Source organism: Miniopterus natalensis, chromosome 1 (genome assembly GCF_054644295.1).
Source record: "Miniopterus natalensis isolate mMinNat1 chromosome 1, mMinNat1.hap1, whole genome shotgun sequence".
Classification (NCBI taxonomy): domain Eukaryota; kingdom Metazoa; phylum Chordata; class Mammalia; order Chiroptera; family Miniopteridae; genus Miniopterus; species Miniopterus natalensis.
Genome location: NC_142081.1, coordinates 123,892,037 through 123,914,390, shown reverse-complemented (window position 1 = coordinate 123,914,390; position 22,354 = coordinate 123,892,037). Strand labels below are relative to the sequence as shown.

General features: G+C 41.5%; 2 protein-coding genes across 7 annotated transcripts in view; one reads left to right on the top strand and one right to left on the bottom strand.

Moving 5' to 3' along the window:
- Nucleotides 1-925: 925 nt before the first annotated feature.
- On the bottom strand, nt 926-2,555 carry LOC148094380 (uncharacterized). The gene is given in 5 exon segments (XM_087825554.1): nt 926-1,336; nt 1,523-2,175; nt 2,178-2,298; nt 2,300-2,347; nt 2,349-2,555. Coding segments are annotated over 4 exon segments (711 nt in total). The 3' UTR covers nt 926-1,336; nt 1,523-1,840.
- ARHGAP21 (Rho GTPase activating protein 21) overlaps nt 2,185-22,354 on the top strand; it is a 122,362-nt gene continuing 102,192 nt past the window's right edge. For 3 of the 6 annotated variants that reach the window (XM_087825547.1, XM_016224715.2, XM_016224714.2), the window contains exon 1: nt 3,163-4,049. In XM_087825547.1, coding sequence (XP_087681673.1) covers nt 3,972-4,049 — 78 coding nt within the window. In that variant the 5' untranslated portion in view covers nt 3,163-3,971. Of the gene's footprint in view, nt 2,288-2,675; nt 2,792-3,162; nt 4,050-22,354 lie in introns of those variants that run through there. The other 3 variants (XM_087825525.1, XM_016224713.2, XM_016224712.2) reach the window with 3 other exon arrangements.

The window sequence follows — 22,354 nt, the reverse complement described above, 5'->3', positions numbered from 1 at the left end:
GTACCTCTTATAGAAACGTCTTTCTAGGTTATGTTAATTTTTCTCAATTCCTAAACTGTGTTTTACCTCATTTTCATGTCATGAAATTTATATTTATTCTTTTACCAAACTGAAAACCCTTTTTAAAATCAACATTTATAAAAATTTCCCTTATAAAAACCTTAACCCTAGATGTCCTCAGTTGCTAGGTACTCAGTTTATGCCACCCACGTGCACTGGCATTTGTAAAGTGCTGTTTTGTGCTTAAAATTGCTTTTCCTTTCTAGACATACACTGTAAGTCCAGAGATATTCTATAAGCCCACCAAAGGTTCGCTGCTTGAACCCTGCATTTTATTCTTTTCTTGTTAATTTACTCAACAGTATCTAGCACTGGATACTGCTATAGCCCAATGGGCTGTTCAGCAATTTACCAACTGACTGGCAGGCTTTCCACTAGTTCATTTAAAAAATATATATATATTTTTTAAATAAAAATGACCTAGTCAAAGTATTTCCACTAGTTGAGGCTGAGAATTTAGTTGCACATTCTAAATGTTTGGCAGCTTCCACTCTTAGGAAGAACCAAAAACTAAGGCACAGGTATTCAGGCTCCAGGGAGTGTTTTTTAGGTGAGTGTTTTTTCTCATCAAGAAACAGGACCTGAGGCGGCTGGCACAGAGAGGGGTGCGAAGGGGAGGGGTGCGGTGGGGAGGTGTCTCCATAATCTCCCGGGAGAGTGTGGTAAGAGAGAAGGAAAGGGTAGGCAGCCTCCATAGCTTCTTGGTTTTGTCCCCCCCTTTTCCCCTCAGGATATTGGTGGCAGCGGATCAGACACAATAGCTGGCAGTCCCCCCCCCGCCCCCCCGCCTGAGTGAGGATCAAAAGGACCCTCCACAGCACCAGCCGGGGGGCTGGCAAGGGGAGGAGGGGTGTGCAGGGAAGGGGGCGACGATGAGGGTAACAAGGTGACCAACGCGGCCGCCGCGCCGGCTACTCCGCCTGCACCCGGTGAGGGCAGGAGCTGGTGAGCCGCCTCCCCAGAGAGGGGGGTGGGGTGGGAAGGGGACACCGAGGGGCGGTGGCGTTTACTGTGGGGGCGGGACGAAGGGTGGAGGGAAGCCTGAGTCAGCAGCTCCGGATTGGCTCGTGTCGTCCCGACGCGCCTCCCGATTGGCCCATTTGCAGCGGGAGATGTTCTGAGGCCCGGCGGGGCGGGCTGAGCCGTCAGGGGTCCGTGGCCAGTCCCCGGAATTGGGTGCCGAGGGCGGCGGCGCTCAGACGCCCGGGTCTGTGGTGGGAGCGGCGCGGCCGCCTTTCCTCCGTTCCGCCTGCAGCGCCAAATTCGTTCCGTTGCTCTGAAGGTTTTAAAAGGGGGGGGAAAAACTGAATGAATAACGCTCCGCTGCTACCCTCTTCCCCCGTTACCAGTAGCTATTTTGCCGTTGGGCATGAAAAGACACTGCCTTATCTTAAAGTCCCACATCGCCTCGCTGCCTCTTTCCCCTCCCGCTGCAAAAAAAAAAAGGGGGTAAAAAATTTACCAAGACTTGTCCCCGTCAGGCTGGGACCTGCGACTCCTCAGTTGTGCACGTCTGGCTTCACCGCTGTCCCCCCGTCCGGCTCTGACGCGGATCTCCGAGTCTCCTGCTAGTATAAAGCCCGGCTCCTGGCCGCTCCCGCGCAGCCTTCGGGAGATCCGAGAAGGCGGGGAAGGGTTTGTGGGTGCCAGGACTTGGGGTGTTAAGGGTTGGGGGCCTGAGGGCTCGTAGGTCCCGAGACACTGGGCGTGAGGTGGCGAGCAACCCCCACCCCCACCGCAGGCTAATCTCCCTTCCCCAGGGTCGGTTCCCGGGACCGTATTATTCAAGACAGAAAATATTCAGCCCCAGAGCCTCCCCTGGGGAGGGGAGGGGAAGGAGGTGGAGTGGGAGGAGGTGGATCCAGGGAGGAAGAAGCGAGAAATCCGCCCCCGGGAAGCAGCTCGGCGCGGCGGCGGCGCGAGGCACTTCTGTCACTGGGCGATCGCCGGCGCTCCAGCGCGGCCCCGGCCCGGCCCGGCGAGGCGAGGGGAGAGTCCGGCGGCCGCCGCCCCGCCCCACGCCCTCCCGCGGCGGCCGAGAGCCCGGGGCCGGCCGGGACAGGTCGCGGCGGTGCCTGGGAGCGGCCGGCCGGGGGCGGCGGCCTCGGAGCGCGCGGCGGGCAGCGCCGGATCGTCGTCCGGCTCGGACCAGCTCGCGCTGGGCCGGCGAGGCGCGCTCTCCTGGGGCCGGGCAGCCCCGTGCGGATCCACTCGCCCGCTTCCTCCGGTGCGTCCCTGTTTGGTTTTCCGCCTTCGCCGAGAGGGAGCAGCGCCCGCGGGCGGGTGTAGAGCCCGGCTCGCCGTGGGCTCCTTCCCTTCCCGCCACCGCGGACCACCCCGCCCGGCCTGCGGGCGCCCGGCGGGGGCGGAGGGGCCGCGCCCGCGTGTGCGGGGCGAGGGCGAGCCGGCGGGAGGAGGGAAGGGCACAAAGGCCGGCGGCGGGCGCTGGGGTCCGGCCGGCGGCCGTGGAGGAGGGGCGCCTCCCCGCCGCTCATGAATATTAACCGAGCCTGCGGCCTAGCGCGTCCCGGCCGGGCCCGGCGCCCGGCCCGCGTCCGCGCTCCAGCTCGCCGCCGCGCCCAGCGGGCGGGAAGGGTGAGCCCCTCGCTTTTTGTCTCCCCCCTACCCCCGGGTTCCCCACACCTTTGTCAAAGTACATATTTGGGCCGCCCTTCCCCGGAGATCGAGATCACCGACCCGCCTCTGGAAGGGGCGGAGGAAATCGTGGTAGGTGGGTGGTGGTTTTCGTTTTCCTATTTTTTTTTCCCCCCTAGGTGGCCGCGGGGAAAGGAAGAGATAATGTCGAGGGGTAGTTTGGGGAGCCGCAACTCCCTAGAAGTTGCTTGGGTGGCTGCTTCGTCTAGGCAGCTCCGGAATCATGGCCCGGAGAGGGAGCTGCGCCCGAGTCCCGCCCGGCCCCGCGCCGTCCCCACCCAGCCTCGCCGCGGGCCAAGGAAAACAGCCGCCTCCTCGGGGACACTGGCCGGGGCGCAGGGGCAGCCGCGGCCGCCGCGGGTCACCCAGCCGGCGCTGGCCGCGTCCCAGGCTGGCTTTTTGGTTTTGTTTTTTTTTTTATTTTGGGGTGGGTGGGAGGGGGTCGAGGAGGGTTTTCGGAAGGTATTATCCCATTTTAGTCTCGCGGAAAGAAAACTTCCCTTAAGTGCACCTTTCTGGGCGATGCGGAAGGACATACACACTCCTTCTCTTCTGCACCGAAAACACATGAATTAAACGCACTTGGAAAGGGAATGGTTTTCCCTGAAGGCTGCACCGCGGCCAGGCGTCTTTGTGGCAACCACCATGCCGTTCTGATGTTTCGTCTTTCTCCTGATTTGTAATTTCCCTCTTTCTCTCTCTCTCTCTCTGGAACGGGAGGCTTATTTCAACTTTCATTTGTGTGGTTCGTCTGCACGGATCGGACGCTCTTTCCAGGTGCTGGGAAGGCGCACTTGGGGTAGACCCGCGGGCAAGGCTAAGGTCAGCGCCTGGAGAAAGTTCACGCCCTTTAACTTTTTCCTGTTCCAGGAGCGCGCTCGTCGGGAGCTGACGGCCGAGCCTGCGCCACCCGCGCAGATCCCACTTGCACTCGGCAGGAAGGGGACCGCTTTCTGTCGCTGGCCTCGCTAGCTGCCGAGAAGCCTGTCTTTTGTGTTGTTTTTTTTTTGAAGTCTCGAGAAATGGACGGAGACGGTGCAGTCAGCTGAAGTCGGAAGAAATCATCGGGGCATCCTGCGGGGGCTTCGAAAAAACATTCCTTCCCCGGCACGGTATTTGTTTCACCGGCCCTGCCCCTCCTCGGAGTCTGCTGTGGAATTATTCCCTTTTTTTTTTTTTTTTTGCTGTGTGGCGGCGTTTCCCTCCCCCGATGTGTACTCCAAAGGGGTGGTCCCTTCTTTGTGATTTGAAATGAAATGATGGCCACACGTCGGACTGGTCTGCCGGAGGGAGATGGTGACACGCTGAAGGCCCAGGGGTCCCCCGCCTGCGAGGTAAGTGCCCAGGTGGCATCCCGGACCCACCGTTCCCTGTGTTTGTGGGGGTGTCCTCTCCTAGGAGGGGTGTGTGCTTGCCTCTGGGCCTAAGGAGAGGCTCTGGGGGGCTTTGAGCTGGTTGGTGGGAGCACCCCTGCCTGACCACTAGCAAGGTGAAGCCTCACCCATTTCATTTGCCAATGATTCCTTTGCAAGAACGTTTTCCTCCCTTTGAAATGTCACCATCTTAGTCACCTCTGAGCGGGGAATTCTCCCATTTCGGTTGTCTGGGAATACCAAAACTCTCCGTTTTCCTTCAGCTCCTATCCTCCGGTGCTTTTGGAGTTGGGCTGGTTAGGGGAGGGCTTTGAGAATTTTGTTTGTGCATATCCAAGGTTGGTTCTCTGAGGTGGTGGCCCCTGGTGTGCTTGTTGCGCCTGAAGCCTCCCCTCTCATACCAGTGCGTGTCCTGGCTGCTGTTGGTGTGGATCTCTGTTTGGGGTGGAAAAACAAATCTTTTCTAATGGCCAGTTAAGGCACAGCCTTGGAAAACTACTTTACAGAGTTGTAATTCCACCTCCCTGAAAAATCTCCTGCCTTGACTGTTCTTTATTTAGGCCCTTCCTTTTACTGCTCAAGACCTGTGAGCTGCTCTGGGGTGTCAGGTGGCTTGCATTGCCTGCACACCAGCATCTTTGGAAGGGCACAGAAGATACATTTTTTTGCCAGGCTTCTTGAAATTTTTTGAGCAGGCAGGACAGAAATCATAGAAAATCCATTGATTTATGACGCCCATATGCCCTGTTTCCCCTCATATCGTTTTTACATCCTATTTGGAGTTTACTTCTATAGTGACTATATTGTGTTTAGTTTGCTCTTGATAGTTTCTGTAATTTGCTTGCTAAATGTACTGAGTAGTGTTATTCTTACAAACTTTACTTTTGAACTGCCTATATTTTTATTGAAAGATTGAAAGTTACTTTAGATAGCAATAACATTCCCAAATGAGCCTTCAGGAACATTCATTTTGTACTTATGTAAGTGTTAAATTTTAACTTCGTGGTCATCGAAACAAGGTCTGGTTCTAAGTGTGTGAGTTTTGGAATTTTAATAAAAATGAATCAGAAGTTAAATTTTTGTTTGTGAAGCATGCAGAGAAGATTACATCATGCAGCTTACTTCATATTGGATTAGAAAGTATAAGCAGAAAATAGGGACAGGACTATAAGTTTACAGTTAGAATCAGTGTTTTACTCTTTGACACCTGTAAACACCTGCTTGCAGGTAAAAAAACATGATTAAGTAGAACACCACAATCCTCTGATCATGGTAAACCATAATCACTCCTTTTGGAAGGTCTGCCTACAACTGGTGATTGCTTAATGTGTATTGTAGTTACATAATAATATGTACTGTGGTCCCAGAGCCTTATTTGTCATTGTCTCATGAATACTTTAATTAGCATTCATTTGCATTATGTGCCAGAACTAAAGTTATTTGAAATTTTTTTCCCCCTTCATTTAAAGGATTTCCTGAAACCAAGAATTTATAATAGACACATCTTGTCCTTGGCTTACAAGGCAGTGTTTCCAGTTGCAAAGTTGGCTTTTATTAACAATGACAGTTATGTATTTTTTTAAGGGCTGTGAAATTTGTTTTCACTTGGCCCTTACTGCTGGCATGACCATATTATTTCTAGTCTGGGAACCAAGAAAGCACTGTATTGTCTGTATTTTGCTCATTTAAAGACTATGTACATACTTGAGTTTGAGTATCAACTTTGGGTGATAGATATTTAAGTCTTTGAACATTACACTTAATTTTGGTGCTTAATTTTATCAGAAGTATTACATTCTAGAATAGTATTGTTATTCTTTAAAAACGTTTAAAAACCAATAGCTGTGTTCTAAATGTGTGTTTAAATAATAAATTTATGTGTTTTTACCTAACCAAGAAATGAGCATATATTTCTTAATATTAATGCTTTTGATCGGCCAAAAAATGTAACTTTGTAGAACAGAAGAAATCCATATAGTGAGTTAATAAGACTCGCTGTTTCATGCCTTATCTAATTAGCTGACTCCACCTTCTATGAGTAAGGTCTATTGCTTTGTTGAAAAATAATCAGAAATTTCTTGTTCATCTTAAGAATTAGAATCTAATTGTGTCAATATATGAATAAATGTAGGCACCCCTCTTCCTCAAGAATATACTGGAAGGTTGAAAAGCAAATGACAATCCTCCTATGTAATAAAGAATTGTGACAATCCAGTAGAATATATCAAGATTGACAGTATACCGTGAGGATGACACATTGTATTCACACAAAATTACATACTTTGCACATCAAAGATGCACTTTTAAAAATTGGTTTCATTTATTCTGAGCCAGATAAGTGTTTTTTGGTGTGTGTGTGTGTGTACAGTTTTGATCTGTAAAGTATTCTGACACCTAGCCTTCAGTAACTTTGCTCACAAAGTCCTTTGTGTAGCCTCTCTGAATCCTCTGGTACTCTCTCCCCCTTTATATCATATAGTATTTATCTGTTGAGATTCAACTTGCTTTTTCTTTTTTCCAAAGGTGAAAACTTTGGCTTTCAGCTTTCTAGACACATTATTTTCGCTTTTTATCCATAGTTCATAGTGTTGTCCAAGTGTTTAGCACTTTTACCATCTATTATTAAAACAGACTTATTTAGTAATGCTAATTAACTTATTTTATGTTTTGCCTTTTCACCTAGGCTAAGTTTATCCTATTACTAGAATGTATTATAGCTGATGAAAAATATTTGTTGGTTGATTTTGGAGTAGCATAAATAATAAAATAAGGCATTTTCCTGTACATGAGTTCATATGAAAATTTATACTTTTGCTCTTCTTTCTGGAATACACACTATATACTTTGCCTTTATCCCATATTCCCTTGTTCCTTCTCAGGCTCACTCTCTCCTCTTTCTCTCTCACACTTTCTCCTGTTTTTAGGATTCTTCTTCCTCTCCTGCCCCTTTCATGTTGGTTTTAACCAGAGCCAGGCCCTCCCAATTCCTCTATTCTCTTTTCTCATTCCCTGGGTTTTATTTCACACTCTCCCATGGCTTTAATTTAGTCTTTGTCAATGATTCCAAATGTACAACTCTATTGCAGATTTTATGGTTTGTCTTTAGACCTGTATGGCCAATTGTTGTTTACCAGTGTGGTATTCATTTTTTTTTTTTTGGATAGCCCACAGGCATTTCAACTCAACAAATTGTTCCCCTACCTTCAACCAGTGTTTCCTCTTTTAGTGAGCAGCACCACTATCTCCTTATTTGTCCAGGTCAAAAACTAGGTTATCATCCCTGACTCATCTTACTCCCCCGGCCTCCTATCCAAAGTCCTGTTGAGCCTGCATTCCAAATCCCACTGTCACTACCTGAGTTCAGGCCAGCCACATCTCAGGCCAGGTTGGTTCCTTTTCTTGTTCTGTCCTTGCCATAGACTGCTCCTCCAGTGACAGAAAGCTGGTCATTGCATTCCTCTGCATAAAACAATTTTCTGGTTCCCCCACTGCCTTGGGAATAAAGTTCAAACTCCTGAGAAGTCTTAATGGACAGCAGTAGTCTGACCTGCCCATCACCTATCTCATCTGTTTCCTCTCTCTACACATCCCACAATGAACTGCTTTCAGCTCCCCTGGGGCATCAGTGTCCCTTCACTTCGGGTGCTTGTAAGTTGTCCTTACAAAAGTAGTTTTCCTTCACCCTTCCTTCAGTCTCCCCTCTTCTACCTCCACCTCCCTGGCTGACTTTTAATCATCATTCTGGTTTTTTCCTTCAATATTACTTCCCCAGGAAAAGCTTTCCCTGACCTGCCAAGGTAGGATTAGTTGCCACTGGTGCATTATCCCAAAACACCCTGTAACATACTTAGGAAAAGCACTGAAACTTTTATTATCCACATCCCCCCGGATTGCAGGCCCCATAAGAATGGGGACTGTGCTTGTTTATACAGTGTACGTTACATAGTAGGTGCTTATTAAGTATTTGTTGAATGAATGAGTGGATATGTAGGAGAGGCCTTAATTTTTATTAAATGTTCTTAGATTGCAGGACACTATACTCTCTTGATTACCCTCCTTCCTTATTGTCTTCTCTTCCTCCGTCTCTTTAAAGTTCCTTCAACTTCCTGACCTGGTAAATCTTCATATACCTCAGGGCTCAGTTTGATACTCTTTTACCATCTTGCTGTACTAAGTTTCATGGTTTTAAGTAGCAAGTATAAACTGCTCATTCATACAACTTTGTATACACATATATTTATGTGTGTGTCTCCACCTTGACCTATCCCTTGAGTTCAGGTTCCCATCCAACTGCCCTGAGCACTCAGAAACTCCGCTGGGGTATTAAACGGGCATATCCAAAACCAGATCCCTGCTCCTCTGTGTCCACTCCCGCAGCGCACCTTCCCAGTTTGCTCTTTTTGTGGTCCTCCTCATCTTGAGCAATAGTAAGGCATCTGGGAGTGATCTTTGATCTCTCATTTTTTCTCAGGTGTAACATGCAAATCTGGTTGACTGCCCTTTCAACCTCAGCCCCTGCCAGGCTAGAGTCTGTTCTCCACACAGTGATCAGAGTGGACCTTTTATAAAACAGATCATGTCACTGCTTTGCTCATACTCCTCTAATGGCTTCTCATTCCCCCAGGATAAAAGCCAAAGTTCTGACTGCCCCACAGAGCCCTACACTGTCTACCCTCCCCTTCCCCAATCCCACCTCCAGTTGCGCTCACCCTCCTCACTCTGTACTGGCCGTCCTGCACTCTGTCTCTCCTGCACACACCGCACATGCCATTCCCCAGAGCCTTCCCGCTTGTATCCTCTCCTTGTGATACCCCCTCCCCCCCAAGGTGTCCTCACAGCTGGCTTCCTTGTCAGCTTCTGCTTTCAGGTCATCTGCTGAGTGAAGCCTTCCCTGGTTATTCTGTTTATTGACCACCTCTCCTCTGCTCCTATGGCAACACCTGTCCTCCTTCCTTGCTTTATTTTTCTCCCTGTCACATAATCTCCATCTGACATGTTTATCCCTGTTTTGCTTGTTTATTTGGACAGATACTGTATCTAGAATGTGTTGGGTGCAATTTGTTTTGTTTACATTGTATTTCTTGTGCCTAGAAGAGTACTTAGCACATTGTAGGACCTCAGATTTTTCCCCAATGAATGAATGAATTGAGGACTAAGAAACACTCCAAAGTGTCATTGAGTTTCCTTCTAGGTATGTAATATGTGAATACTTAATATAGACGATACAAAAATATGTAGGGTATGAAGTGTATGTTCTTCCTTAGACCTGTATTTCCAGTAGGACTGCTGTTGACATTTGTGGTGCCTTTTTTCTCTGTATCTTTCTTATCTTTGGGAAGCTGGTAACCAATTAACAGTAACCAAGGCAGTGTGTAGTACAAATGTATGAAATAATTTGTACTAACAGGTGAGATAGTAGTAATTAACAGACCAGTGGACCAGGGATCAGACTGGTGGAGAAAGTATAGAAAGAAAGTATGTCTGTATTGATAAATTTTTTTCTTAAAATGAATGAATGGCTAGTATAGGAATGCTTATTTTTTTTTTTATTTTGTAATGTCAAGCATTTTATTATGAGCTAAAAATGATCACAACATTGACTATTACAAAATGTTGGCAGTTGTTCATTCTGAATGATGAGAATTTTGGGATTATATTATTTTTCTATTTTCTCTTTTTTATTTAATTCCAAAAATACGATAAAAAGACACCATTTATAGGTTTTAAAAGTAGGTAATTTTTTTATCTGTCTGGTGAAAATGTGGTTTGTAGAAAACCTAAACTGCTTAAAATATGCTTTTGAAAAAGATACATACACACTACTAAAAACAGTATTTCAACATTTTTTAAAAAAATATATCTTTATTGATTTCAAAGAGAGGGAGAGAGAGCGATAGAAACATCAATGATGAGAGAGTCGTCACTGATACGCTGCCTCCTGCCTGCCCCCAATTGGGGATTGAGCTCACAACCTGGGCATGTGCCCTGACCGAGAATTGAACCGGGATCTCCTGTATCCTAGCCGATACTCAACCACTGAGCCACCCCCAGCCGGGCTCAACATTGTTTTAAAAGCCCATGTTTTCCTAATTGGAAGCCTAGGATTTATTCTAGACTAGTTGTAGTACAATAAAATATAACACATCATTTAATTTTGAACAGGTTTGTTCATGCACCTGAACCTGTCAGAATACCATTGCATGTCAGAAGCTTTATGCTGCAAGTTTGGATTCAAGGCAAAGCCTGTTGAAATTAAGAATAGAAGCCAGCAGGGCCAGCAGCAGGCGTCATTAAGTGGCATTTCAGCAGAAGTCTGGATTTGAATGTGTGTAGTGGGACCTATCACTAGATAAGGGCCATCAAAAAAATGAGGACCCAGGTCTAAAGAAAATTTCCCCATACATTGTTAATGTTCCTTAGCATTCATTTCTTCCAAGTTAAACATGTTATGAAGTCCTTGTTCCTTGATTACATAATCTCTGATCCATCATTGCTTTAGTTATGACCAGGTCAAATAATCTAGTACACAAGTGATATTCGATTTCTTTTGTTCTTTGCTTTGTGAAGGGACCTGTCATCTTATTATATTTAACATAATGTGCTGATTTATGTGTGGCCACCGCTAGTGTTGATAAAGATGCACAGATGCTGTTATTGAAAGCAGCTATTTTCTGTTACAGAAAGACCATATGGTAGGCACTTGTTTTTCTTTCTGGCCGATGTGATTAGATTAGTAAAACGAAAGGTTATGGGACTTAAAGATTGTCTCAGTATTTATCTAATTGTAATTGACCATAAGGAATTAAATATGTTACGATATTATAAGCCTTCTATATATACTATTGGTTTAAGTAGGAAAGCGTCTTCACTCAAAAACTCAATTTTGGATTGCTTCTACCCAAATAGTTTTTTTTTCGTTTAAGTTGTCATATTCTTTTTTAATTTTTAATCTTCATCTGAGGATATGTTTTTCATTGATTCCAGAGAGAGAGGAAGGGAAAGGAAGAGGGAGGGAGAGGGAGACAGAGAGGGAAAAAGAGAGAGAGAGAAAGAGAGAGAGAGAGAAACAGAAAGAAACAGAAACATTGATGAGAGAGAGAAACATCTATTGGTTGCCTCCCAAATGCTCCCTGACCAGGGATTGAACCTGAAACCTGGGTATGTGCCCGGACCCGGAATCGAACCTGCGACCCTTCAGTGCACTGGAGACACTCTAACCCACTGAGTCACACTGGCCATGGCAAATTGTCATATTCTTTAAAAAAACTGAGTACTGTGCAAATAGTTTGTTTCGAAATAAAATCTGGAAGATCGCCTTTTTTACCTCTAAGATATTCTGAAAGACAATTGATATATTGTACTGTAGGTTGAAGACACTTAATGTGATAAAAATTATTTTTATAAGTTCTTTTTTCTAATTACCTATTGATATGTAAGAAATTCCACCGTGTAGATTGTGAATAAGAGAATAGATTTAGAACCCAAATTTGATATTCACATATTGGGAAAGTTCTTAGACAGACCAGAACAAACTATTATCAAAAAACAGCAAGTTGAGTTTATTTACTTTTCCATAGTCGGACGAGCTGCTGTTGAGTTTTCTGTTTGATATTGGGCATGTTTTTGATTCAGAATTGGTTACTTATTGCCCTTCCCCTTGTTGTCTATCTCTGTTCTAAGAGACATCTGGCATAGTTATGAGTAATGAGATACATGCAGTGTTGCTTATAACCCCAAACCTTCTTTTTCCTTCTAACCTAATGAAGACAGTTTCTTGACTTCTCTTTTGTTCACTGCATTAATCTTTAATATATCTTGACAGGACTTATATTCTTAAGAACATTTTTATTTTCTCCTTAGTTACAATGTGGAGAGTATCTTAAATATCAGTAGATAGAATGATTACATTTCTTCTGGATATGTCTTATCTACTATGATCTTGGGGATTAATAGGCTTTTTTTTTTTTAACTTGAGATATCTAGACATCTTAATCCCCAGTATATTCCTAATAAATAAAGACTATTAACAATAACTTGTATTAGTGTGATCGATAAGACCCACTTTCTCCTCTGGGTTCTGCATGTTAGTTTCTGGAAACATATTTCATGTCTAGTGAATGTGAATGGAATTGGTCTTGGCACCCAGTTTAAATCAGATCTTTATTATAATGCTTTTAGGAAACTGTTTTCAGTTTACTTTGTTGGCCATTTAATAATATATTTAGATGCCCTTCTCTGCCCGTAAGGAGGGGGATGGAGATCGAGTTCTGTTTACCTGTTTATCTCCATTTACAAAATTGATGATATATGTCAATCAATTTTGTAAATGTGGAAAAGAAGAAACTCTTAAAAAAAGGATCATAATATGGAAAAGAGATTAATTTTGTGTGGCTGTGAGGGGCAGAACTAGGACCAGCGGATAGGTAAATAAATGGGCCAATGTGTTCTTGCAGAGGTAGGATGACCTTCAGTTAGGAGATTACTGAGGGGGATTCTTGTTTTGGTAGGAATTTAAATCAGGTAATTCTGGATGATTATTAGAATCACTTGGACAACTTTTAAAACTACAGATTTTTAGTCCCACAATTAAGCTAATGAATCAGAACAATCCCTGGGAATGAGACCCCAAAACCTTAACTTTAAAAAAGGTCCCCTGGTGCCCGGCCGGGTGTGGCTCAGTGGTTAAAGCGTCGACCTAGGATCCAGGTGATCAGGGTTCGATTCCTGGTCAGGGCACATGCCCGGATTGCGGGCTGCAGCCGATCATTGATGTTTCTATCTCTCTCTCTCCCTCTCCCTTCCTCTCTCTGAAATCAATAAAGATATATTTAAAAAAAAGTAAAAATAAAAATAAAAAAGGTCCCCTGGTGATCTTCCAAGTGTGAGAACAGCTACTTTCAAATGACATTCACAGCTACTTTCAAAGTCTAAGTTCTTATAGTACCCTGATTTTGCAATTTTTCTGACCACTTTGAAATCAGTATAAAGAAAAGAAGCAAAAATATGGAGAAAAAATTTAAGTGACTATGAACCAGTGCAAATTTCAAAATTAAAATTATTTTTACTGTTTGTAATCAAACATATTTCTACATGTCATTAGTTTTCCAAAATAATATTCTTTTTAAATAAAATAAATTTTATGTCAGAAGAGCACTTTAAAATTCAAGTGATAGGTGTATTTTTTTTTTTGGTATGTATGTTCTACTTGAATCAAAAGTTAATATTTTTAAGGTACTAGAACTCTGACTTTGGTTACAGTGAAGCTATTGTTACTTTTTAGCTATATTATAAAGGCAACTTATTTCATGTCATTTTCTTTATGCAAGTAACTGTTAGAATAATTTCTTTGGTGTATCTTGTAATTATTTGTTTATATTAACTATCAAGAATAGGAAAACTTACAATGGAATAAAGATACATATGTGTGTATATGTATATTGTTCTTTACCTTAGTATACATTATGAAGGGTTTCTGAAATCATTCTAATGTAAATAATAATAAATCATTAACAAAATATCTGCACACCTTTTCTCCTTTAACACCAGTAGTTATTCTGTCTGTCCATTGAATCAATCTTGTGTTTTTAGTCTCACTGATTGTGGGATGCACTGGCTAATACAATGCAAATACAATGTAAACTAATTATAGAGTCCAACTGCCAATTCTGCAATAGAAGCGGGATTTCTTGACGTCAGTGAGAGTGATGTTGGAGAAGGAGCAGAGCCACTAACAAAGAGGATCTGGCAGAGCCAGACCAGTGAACAAATGAAGAAAGCATAATCAAGGTTGATAGGCATCTCAAAAGAGAATGATTTGAATTTGAAGGATTAAGAAAAGCCTTTGAGAAAACTGATGTCCTTGAATGTGATTGCATCTAAGGGGATGTATTTCTTTTCTTTTAGGAAGTGATGTTTAGTTTAGACCCCAGTGCTAATGCCACTGAGAGTTAATAGAAATTACTAGCTAGTCTAGTTGACTTTGAAATAAAGCTGTTTAAACACAGGTCCAGGGGTAGCTTCTTGAAAGGTTCTACTTTTTGAGAGAGAGAGAGAAAGAAACACCTATTGGCTGCTTTTTGCAAGCTCCCAGATGGGTTCAAACCCTCAACCTAGATATGCGCCCTGACCGGGAATTGAACCAGGAACCTGTTGTTTCACAGATCGACATTCAACCAACTGAGCTGCTGCTGCTGGATGAAAGGTCCTACTTTTATAATAGATCTTATATACACAAGTATTTCAGAGTTCTGAATATTTTAGATGACTTTGTTTCTTTTAAAAATCCCTTTATTGAGATATGTGAAGAACTGTACATATTTAATGTAGACAACTCTGAATTTGTGGATGTAAAAGCCTTTATTTATAAGTATGGAGTTACCTTCCTTGGGTTGTAAAGTTCCATGCCTCTTAACCCAGTCCTGTAAGAGGGACAGCTGTAGCTCCCGTAGAGTCAAAAGCAGGCCCAGTGTCTAAATTGTCCTTTCCATGGTGTAGCTGTTTCTGGCAGAGCATCAGGCTAAAGTCCCTTAGTCCATTGTGTGGAGTCCACATGGCTGTGGGCCATGTGGGCTCATGCAGGGCGTGAGAGCCCCTGCAAATAGGGGTCAGGCGCAAGCAGCAAGGGAGAGGGCCAAGAGCCAAGAGAGCTTGTCTAGGAGTTTAAATATTCAAATTTCCCACCCTTGCAGTGGCCACGCCTATTCTGACCACAGACTAGATCCCAGGTGTGATTGACAGACAGGTAAGTACCTTCCCAGTCACTCAGACCTTTTTGGGCATTCCTCTAAACTGCCTTTGTCCAGTCCCTTCCACCATCAATTGGCAGGGAACAGACTTGGAGAGTGTTAAATGAGCAAAGCTGTGTAAATGGCATGCCTATATTATCTAGTTTCCCCTTTACTTCTTTCCTGTTAAATAATAACCAGATTATTACAGCAGTATCAGTAAGAACACTTAACATAGGATCTAAGCAGGTAATACTTAGCAAATTTTAAGTATATGATATGGTATTGTTAGCTATAGGCACTACACTGTATAGTAGATCTCCAGAACTTACTTATTTTGAGTAACTTTTGTACCCTTTGACCATCAGTTCTCCAATTCCTGCAATTACTCTGCTTCTATGAGTTCAACTATTCTAGATTACACATATAAGTGAGATCATACAGTATTTTGTCTTTCTATGTCTGCTTATTTCACTTAGCATAATGTCCTCCAGGCCCATCCATGTTGCAAATGGCAGGATTTTCTTCTTTTTTAAGCTGAACAATATTTTTTTCAAGGTACTGATTTTGATTCCTTTGTGTAAGTACCCAGAATTGGGATTGCTGGATCATGTGATAGTTCTATTTTTAATTTTGGAGGAACCTCCATATACTGGCTGTACCAATTTACATTCCCACCTACAGTGTCTCCAAGGTTTCCTTTTCTCCACATCTTCAGTAGCACCTGCTATCTTTTGGTTTTTAACCATAGCCATTCTAAGAGGGTGAGCTGATATCTCATTGTGGTTCCCTGATGATTGGTGAGGTTGAACATTTTTTCATATATCAGCCATCTGTATGTCCTCTTTGTAGAAATGTCCGTTCAGGTCCTTTGCCCAGTTTTAAATTGGATTATTTGGGGGTTTTTAGATACCTTTATTTTTGATTAAAAATCATACTAGTAGGAGTAGTTACAGTGACACTGTAGACTCAGTGGTAGAGACCAGGTACTACTATAGTCTTCCTTCAGGTGGTGGATGGTATGAGCCGCGGGAGAACCCCTAGCTGAGGATATTAACAGAACCTCTTAGTTTGTGGCCACTGGAAATGCTGTGCTCCTTTGGTGTAGTTTCATAGTCACCTCAGTAACATAACAAGACACATTTGATGCTCTCATCACTTAAGATTCCAAGGGTTTTAGGAGCTCTGTGCCAGAAAGTGGGGATGGAAACCAAATATATATTTATTATAAATCATACTATCACACCTTAGGAGATACAAGTTACAAAAGCTGCCACAAGAAGAAGAAAAAAAATTCTAACTAGTGCCATAGGGATTAAAGTAATGGAGTTTGGAAAGAAAACTCTAGATTCAGATGGTGGCACTGATACATTCTATAACACATTTAAGGAAGAAATTGTACCAACTCTATACAAACTCAAAAAATAGAGGTGGAGGAAACACTTCCCTTCTCCTTTTTATGAGATGGCATAAGCCTGGCAACAGCCTGATGAGAACATTAGAAGAAAAGGAATTCAGACCAATAACTCTCATGGTTGTAGATGTAAAAATCCTTAACAAATGTTAGCAAATCAAGTCTAGCAGTGTATGCAAAGGATAATATATCATAATTAAGTTGGACTTATCCCAGGAATGAGAGGTTAGTTTATAATTTTAACATATTAAGAGTTTAACGTATTAACAGAATAAAGGGGGAAGTTCATACGACCATCTCAGTAGATGCCGAAGAAGCATTATGACTCATTCATAAAAAGTCTTAGAAAACTGGGAATATAAAAATACTCCCTTTGAGAAAGGGGCTCGTTACTGCTATTGTACTTGGTGAAATATTGAGTGCTTTATTACTGATGAAATTGGGAACAGAGCATGGACGTCTACTGCCCACACTTCTGTCAAACATCAAATTGGAGACTCTCCTTAGTGCAGTAAGTCAAGAAAAAGAAATACAAGGAAGGAAAGGGGGAAGAAAAAGAAAACTCTTTTCTTAGAAACAACATGATTGTGCACATAGAAAATTGTAAGGAATCTACCAGTGAAACTTATTAGAACTAGTAGATTTTGCAAGGCTGCAGGATACAAGGATACAAAGATACAAAGTTACTATACAAAAATTAGTATTTTCTATATACTATCAACGAACAGAAAGTGGAATAAAAATAATAACATTGTTTTAATATTTTAAAGACAACCTAAAAAGAGATATACTATGTTTATGGATTGGAAAACTCACTGTTATTAAGGTATGAGTTGCCCACACATTGCTATGTAAATTCAATTCAATCCCAATTAAAATTTCAGCAGAGTTTTAAAATTTTTTTATTAGAAATAGATAAGCTGATTCTAAAGTTTGTATGGAAAGGCAGAGGACATAGAGTAGTCAAAACAATTTTGAAAAAGAACAAAGTGGAGTACTCACTGCTATTTTATGATTGTTACTCAAAAAGGCACAAAATCAACATGGTATGGAATTGGTATAATGATAGATATATATAGAGAACTGTGCAAGAGAATGGAGAGTATGATTATTTGAATTCAGTGGGGTGAATTCAGGTGGTGCTGGGAGAAGTAAGTATCTCTGTGGACAAAAATGAACCTCCATCTTGACCTTACATCACACAGAAAAGTTAACCCCTAGATAGAACATGAAGTCAGTGTAAAACCTAAGGCAATAAAACTTCTAGTCAAGAGCAAAAAATGCATGGCTCTGGGGCAGACCAAGATTTCTGAGACAGGACACAAGAAACACTAGCCAGAGAACAAACACAAACAAAAAAACAAACCATGATAAATTGGACTTACCAAAATTAAAAACTTGCTCTTTGTAAAACACCATTAAGAAAATGAAAAATGAAGCCACAGATGGAGGAGATAATATTTGCAAAACCTATATGATCAAACACTTCCAGAATATATAAAGAACCCTTACAACTCAGTAACAAGACGAACAGCCCCTGAGGGGAATGAATCTTAAGTACTGTACCATCGAAGCCTCCGTCGATGGTGTTGCAGGCAGAGAGGACAGTATGGCCAAGGCAAAGAGTGAGAATGATTAAGAAGGAAAACCAACAAATTAAGGAAGAAAAGTTACATATTACAACAAATACTTGTTAATCTATACATCAGTTTCCATATAAGATTGTCTCTGCCTTTGCAAAGGTGATATGGTTGCTAAAGAACTGTATAGTTTGTACTTTTTGTGCTTGGAAATATATAAAAGTTATTTAGTAGTCTTTTGGTTTCAGGCATGCAGTATGTATCTATCTGTCTCCAGTTTTGAGTATCACAGCCTTTTAATATTCTGTATTAAAATACCTGTACTTAATAAATTATTTGTAAGTGCTAGGCTGTAATGTGTTTCCTGTAAACATACAGTGAGAGAAATTAGATTTTAGGTAATTTTGGGGGGGTTTTAAGAGAGAACATTGAACCCTTATTAAGTACCTTAACCTCATTTTATTCTCACAACAACCCCATGAGGTATGTATTATTATATCCATTTTAAAGATGTGGAAACTTAGGTACAGAGAGCTTTTTTAAGGCTACTCAGCCAGAAGAGGAATATAGTGATTCAGTGGATAGAGTGTTAACTTGATCAGAATAGCCTTACTAAAAGGAAGAAAAAACTTCAGGGAGAAAAGTAGACTTTGATCTAGACTTACTGGTTTCACATAGATGGAAATCTTTTGTGTTCAGTTATTTAAGTGGTAAACAGTTCAATGGCAAATTAATAGCCTGAAAATTTTATCAACCGTGTATTGTCTTTTGGCAAACTAGGAAACTTGATGTCTTTAAAGTGCCAATTTATGGTACTAAGATGACTGTGAAATCTGTTGCTTCACAGTGTTACATTACTGAGCAAAAGTCATATGCTGAGTTCATTGCTTTAGAGTTGGTCTGGTTTGGAAGATAACTTTATATAAATATCTTAAGGTTCTACTTATTATTACTCTAGAGTGCTAGATTGACATATTTTATAGGTTTTTCTGGAAAAGCCTACAGTTCATTTAAAGCTGAGCAACTGTAACAAGATTTAAAGTACATTTAAAATACAAATTGGTTGTTACAGAATAGTCATGGGGATGTAAAGGACAGCACAGGGAATATAGTCAATATTCTAGTAACTATGTATGGTGTCAGATGGGTGTGAGATTTATCAGGATGATCACTTGGTAAGTTATGTAATGTCTAATCACTGGGGTGTGCACTTGAAACTAATATAATCATATATATCAACTGTAATTGAAAAATAAAATGATTTTAAAAAATAAAATACACATACTTCTTCCTTGTAATGTCTTACTGTCCAACATAAAACATTCACTCAGAGCAAATGGCAGATCCATTGTCCCTGAAGATACATGAAGTCTGAAGTGTTTTCATGTTTGTTCTTGTCCATTTTGCCTGAAATGCCTTCTCATTTATGTAAATCCCATACTTCCTTCAAAGTCTGGCTCAGATTTTACCTGCTTGTAAAGCTTTCTCTGACCTTAGTGACCTGAGGTAGAAAAGGTGTTCCCATCCCAGGAGAGATGATCTTGCTTCCTGTGTTTTCCCCCCTCATTCTTTCTTTTTTTCTGGACTCCTGCCATCAGGTTACCCTTCTCTCTAATGCTGTCTGTGTAGATCGATAATCCATTAACCAAAATTCTTGGGTTTTTCAGAATTCATAAGTTTTCAGGTTTTAGAAATGTGTGATGATTCAGGTTCTGTGACAGCACTCAGCTATTAGAGTAACTTCTGCTCTAAATTCATGAATATTTGTACTACGGGGAATAAGGGGAATAAAGAGACTTAGAAAGAGCTTCATGTCAGCTCAGGGCAGGGCAAGTTTTGCCATTAATAAGTTACGAAACATGTTTTGACTTTCAGACCTGTTTGAATTTCTGAAGTGTCCATATAGGATTATAGATATATATTACCCAGTGTTTTTGAAGTATAAACTGTGTATGTTAGGGGAGAAATCTAGTAATCATATGACACTTTATGATTTTCCTTTCTAATCCTTTCCCTTTATTTATAGAACTAAATCAGTTCAAAAGGTGACCTATGTGTGTATTATGTGTGTCTGTTTATCTGTCTATTATCTATCATCTATCTATCTATCTATCTATCTATCTATCTATCTATCTATCTATCTATCTATCTATCATCTATCTATCATCTATCTATCTATCTATCTATCATCATCATCTATCTATCATCTATCTATCATCTATATCTGGTAGTATTAACTGGTAAATGTAAACATATGTCATATGCTTCAGTGCTTATTGTAGCTACAGTTGTTCCATATTTGACTAATGGTAGTCTTCCAGTTTTTCTCCTGAGCTCTTTAGACGTGAGCCTAATTGTCTTTGGTAGCTTCTTGCCCAGTATGATTTTCTAATTTATCTTTTATGTATATTTCCTGCCCAAGACCTGGAATTGGCCTTTTTTTCCCCCAAGAAGCCCCACGTTCTTTTAGTGGTGAATAATATTTCAGGATCACATCTGAGTGATAGAGATGTTCATGGTTACTGAGTTGTAATTGTTTATGGTGTTTTTCATCCTAACTTTTTATTTTGAAATAACTTTAGACTCACAGGAAAGTTGCAAAGCAGTACAGAGATATTATTACTACGGAGATACTTTGTGCCCTTCATCCACATTTCCCTAATGTAAACATATGTTAAATAACCATAGTACAGTAATCTAAACTAGGAAATAAGTATTGCAACAATATTAATATTCAATTACACACTGTGTTTAGGAATGATTTATAAAAGCTAGATTATAGTTGTGTCTTTAGTCTCTAAGTCCTTTTTTCCCCCCTTTGGTATGAACTTTATTTCAGTGGTTCTTAACTGCTAAGAAAGATCTCTCTGGTCACCTGGGAACTTTCGAATAGAAGATGCCTGAAACCCTTCCCTCGCCTCTTCTGGTGTTGCTCAGAATCTCAGGTGGGGATAGGATAGTGTCAGTGTAAGTATTTAGGGGTTTTGCTGGAATTCCATCTGCCCTAACAGCTTAGTGGATCATTTAAGGAAGGAAGCAGTTTGTATTTGCTCACAACTGGTGATAATGACCCCTTAGTCCCCCAAATAAAAGTTATTTTATCTTAAATGATTCAAATTTGATGCTTCTGGTACCAAAGATTCCTATCATACTTAGAATTATCCTTCCACATTTATTAACTCATTCAACAAATATTTATTGAGGACCTTCTAAGTGCCGGACATAGGATACAGAAGTGAAAGGGTACAGACATGGTCTGGCCTCTGTCATCATGGATATACATGCATAATAGGTAGTTCATTACCCATGTAATTGAGTAATTGGATTATAATAGAGTGCAATGAATATTGTTTTAGGAGAAGAGTAGGTTGCTCTGAAACACAGCAGGCAGAGCTCATCTAATGTAGGCATCAGGGAAAGCCTTGGGAATACAAACATCCTGGGAAGATAGTGTTTAGCTAAGTCAGGTAGGAGTGAGCTAGGTAAAAGGATGTTCTGGCAGAGGGAACAACATGAGTTTCTCAATATATCTGATGGCTATAGCTAGAGAGAATTTCTAATATCTCACTGGAGAAAAAAGTAAAAGACAACAAGGAAGGGGAAAAATGTGGAAGTAAGCAACAGCCTTCACTGAGTCTTTTCAAAGCATTCACATTTTCATAGAAATAACCCATTTTTACTCATTTCATTAGTTTCCATATCATCTAAGTTACATAATAACAACACAAATCAAAGCGGTTTGTACAAAAGTAAACTGACTATGCTAAGGGTCTCACTTGGTGGGAGCAGACATAAGTGGCTACAGAATATCTTCCCAAATGTAAGAGTTGTGCCTGCCATGGGATCAGCCAGTATTCACAGGGTGGGAATTGAGGATTTTGGTTTGTCTGGCAAGTTAGGCAGTGGTCAATTAAACTGACATCTATAATTCTAGTTTTGGGAATAGATGAGCTCACTGAGGGAGATGAGGCGAGAAAAGGGAACCAGCACCGTTAAGGGACAGATAGAGGAAGACTAATCAGCTAAAGATTTCAAAGACTAGTTAGAAACAAGCTCCTAGGAGCTTCAGTTTTCAGATTTTGAGGCCTTTGAATATGACCTTGCAACTTAACTTTTTTGTTTGTTTGTTTAACCTGGCTTTTTGCATATTTGTTTTGCCATTGGGGACTTTTCTCATTAACTAATTCATGTTCTTTATCCTATGGAACAAGTAGGAACATACCTCGGGAAACTGCTGGAGGCAGAAAGGAGCAAGGAAGGGATTTAGGCAGGGTAATCATAATTAGCTGTGGCTTCAAAGATTCTTTTGGAAGTCCTGTGGAGCCAAGATTCCAGAAAGGAGTGAGAGTATGTTTGGCTGACCAACCTGAGGCCCCTGTGGAGGTCTGGAGGAGGATGATTGGGAGACCCCCATCAATTTAGGCAGTGACAGTGGACATAGAAAAGAGACAGGTTAAATATATATTTTGGTTGAAGTGACAGGATTTGGTAACTAGATGTGAAAGGTAAGGAAGAGGGAGGGAATCTAGGGCCTCTGGTTTCTTCTGT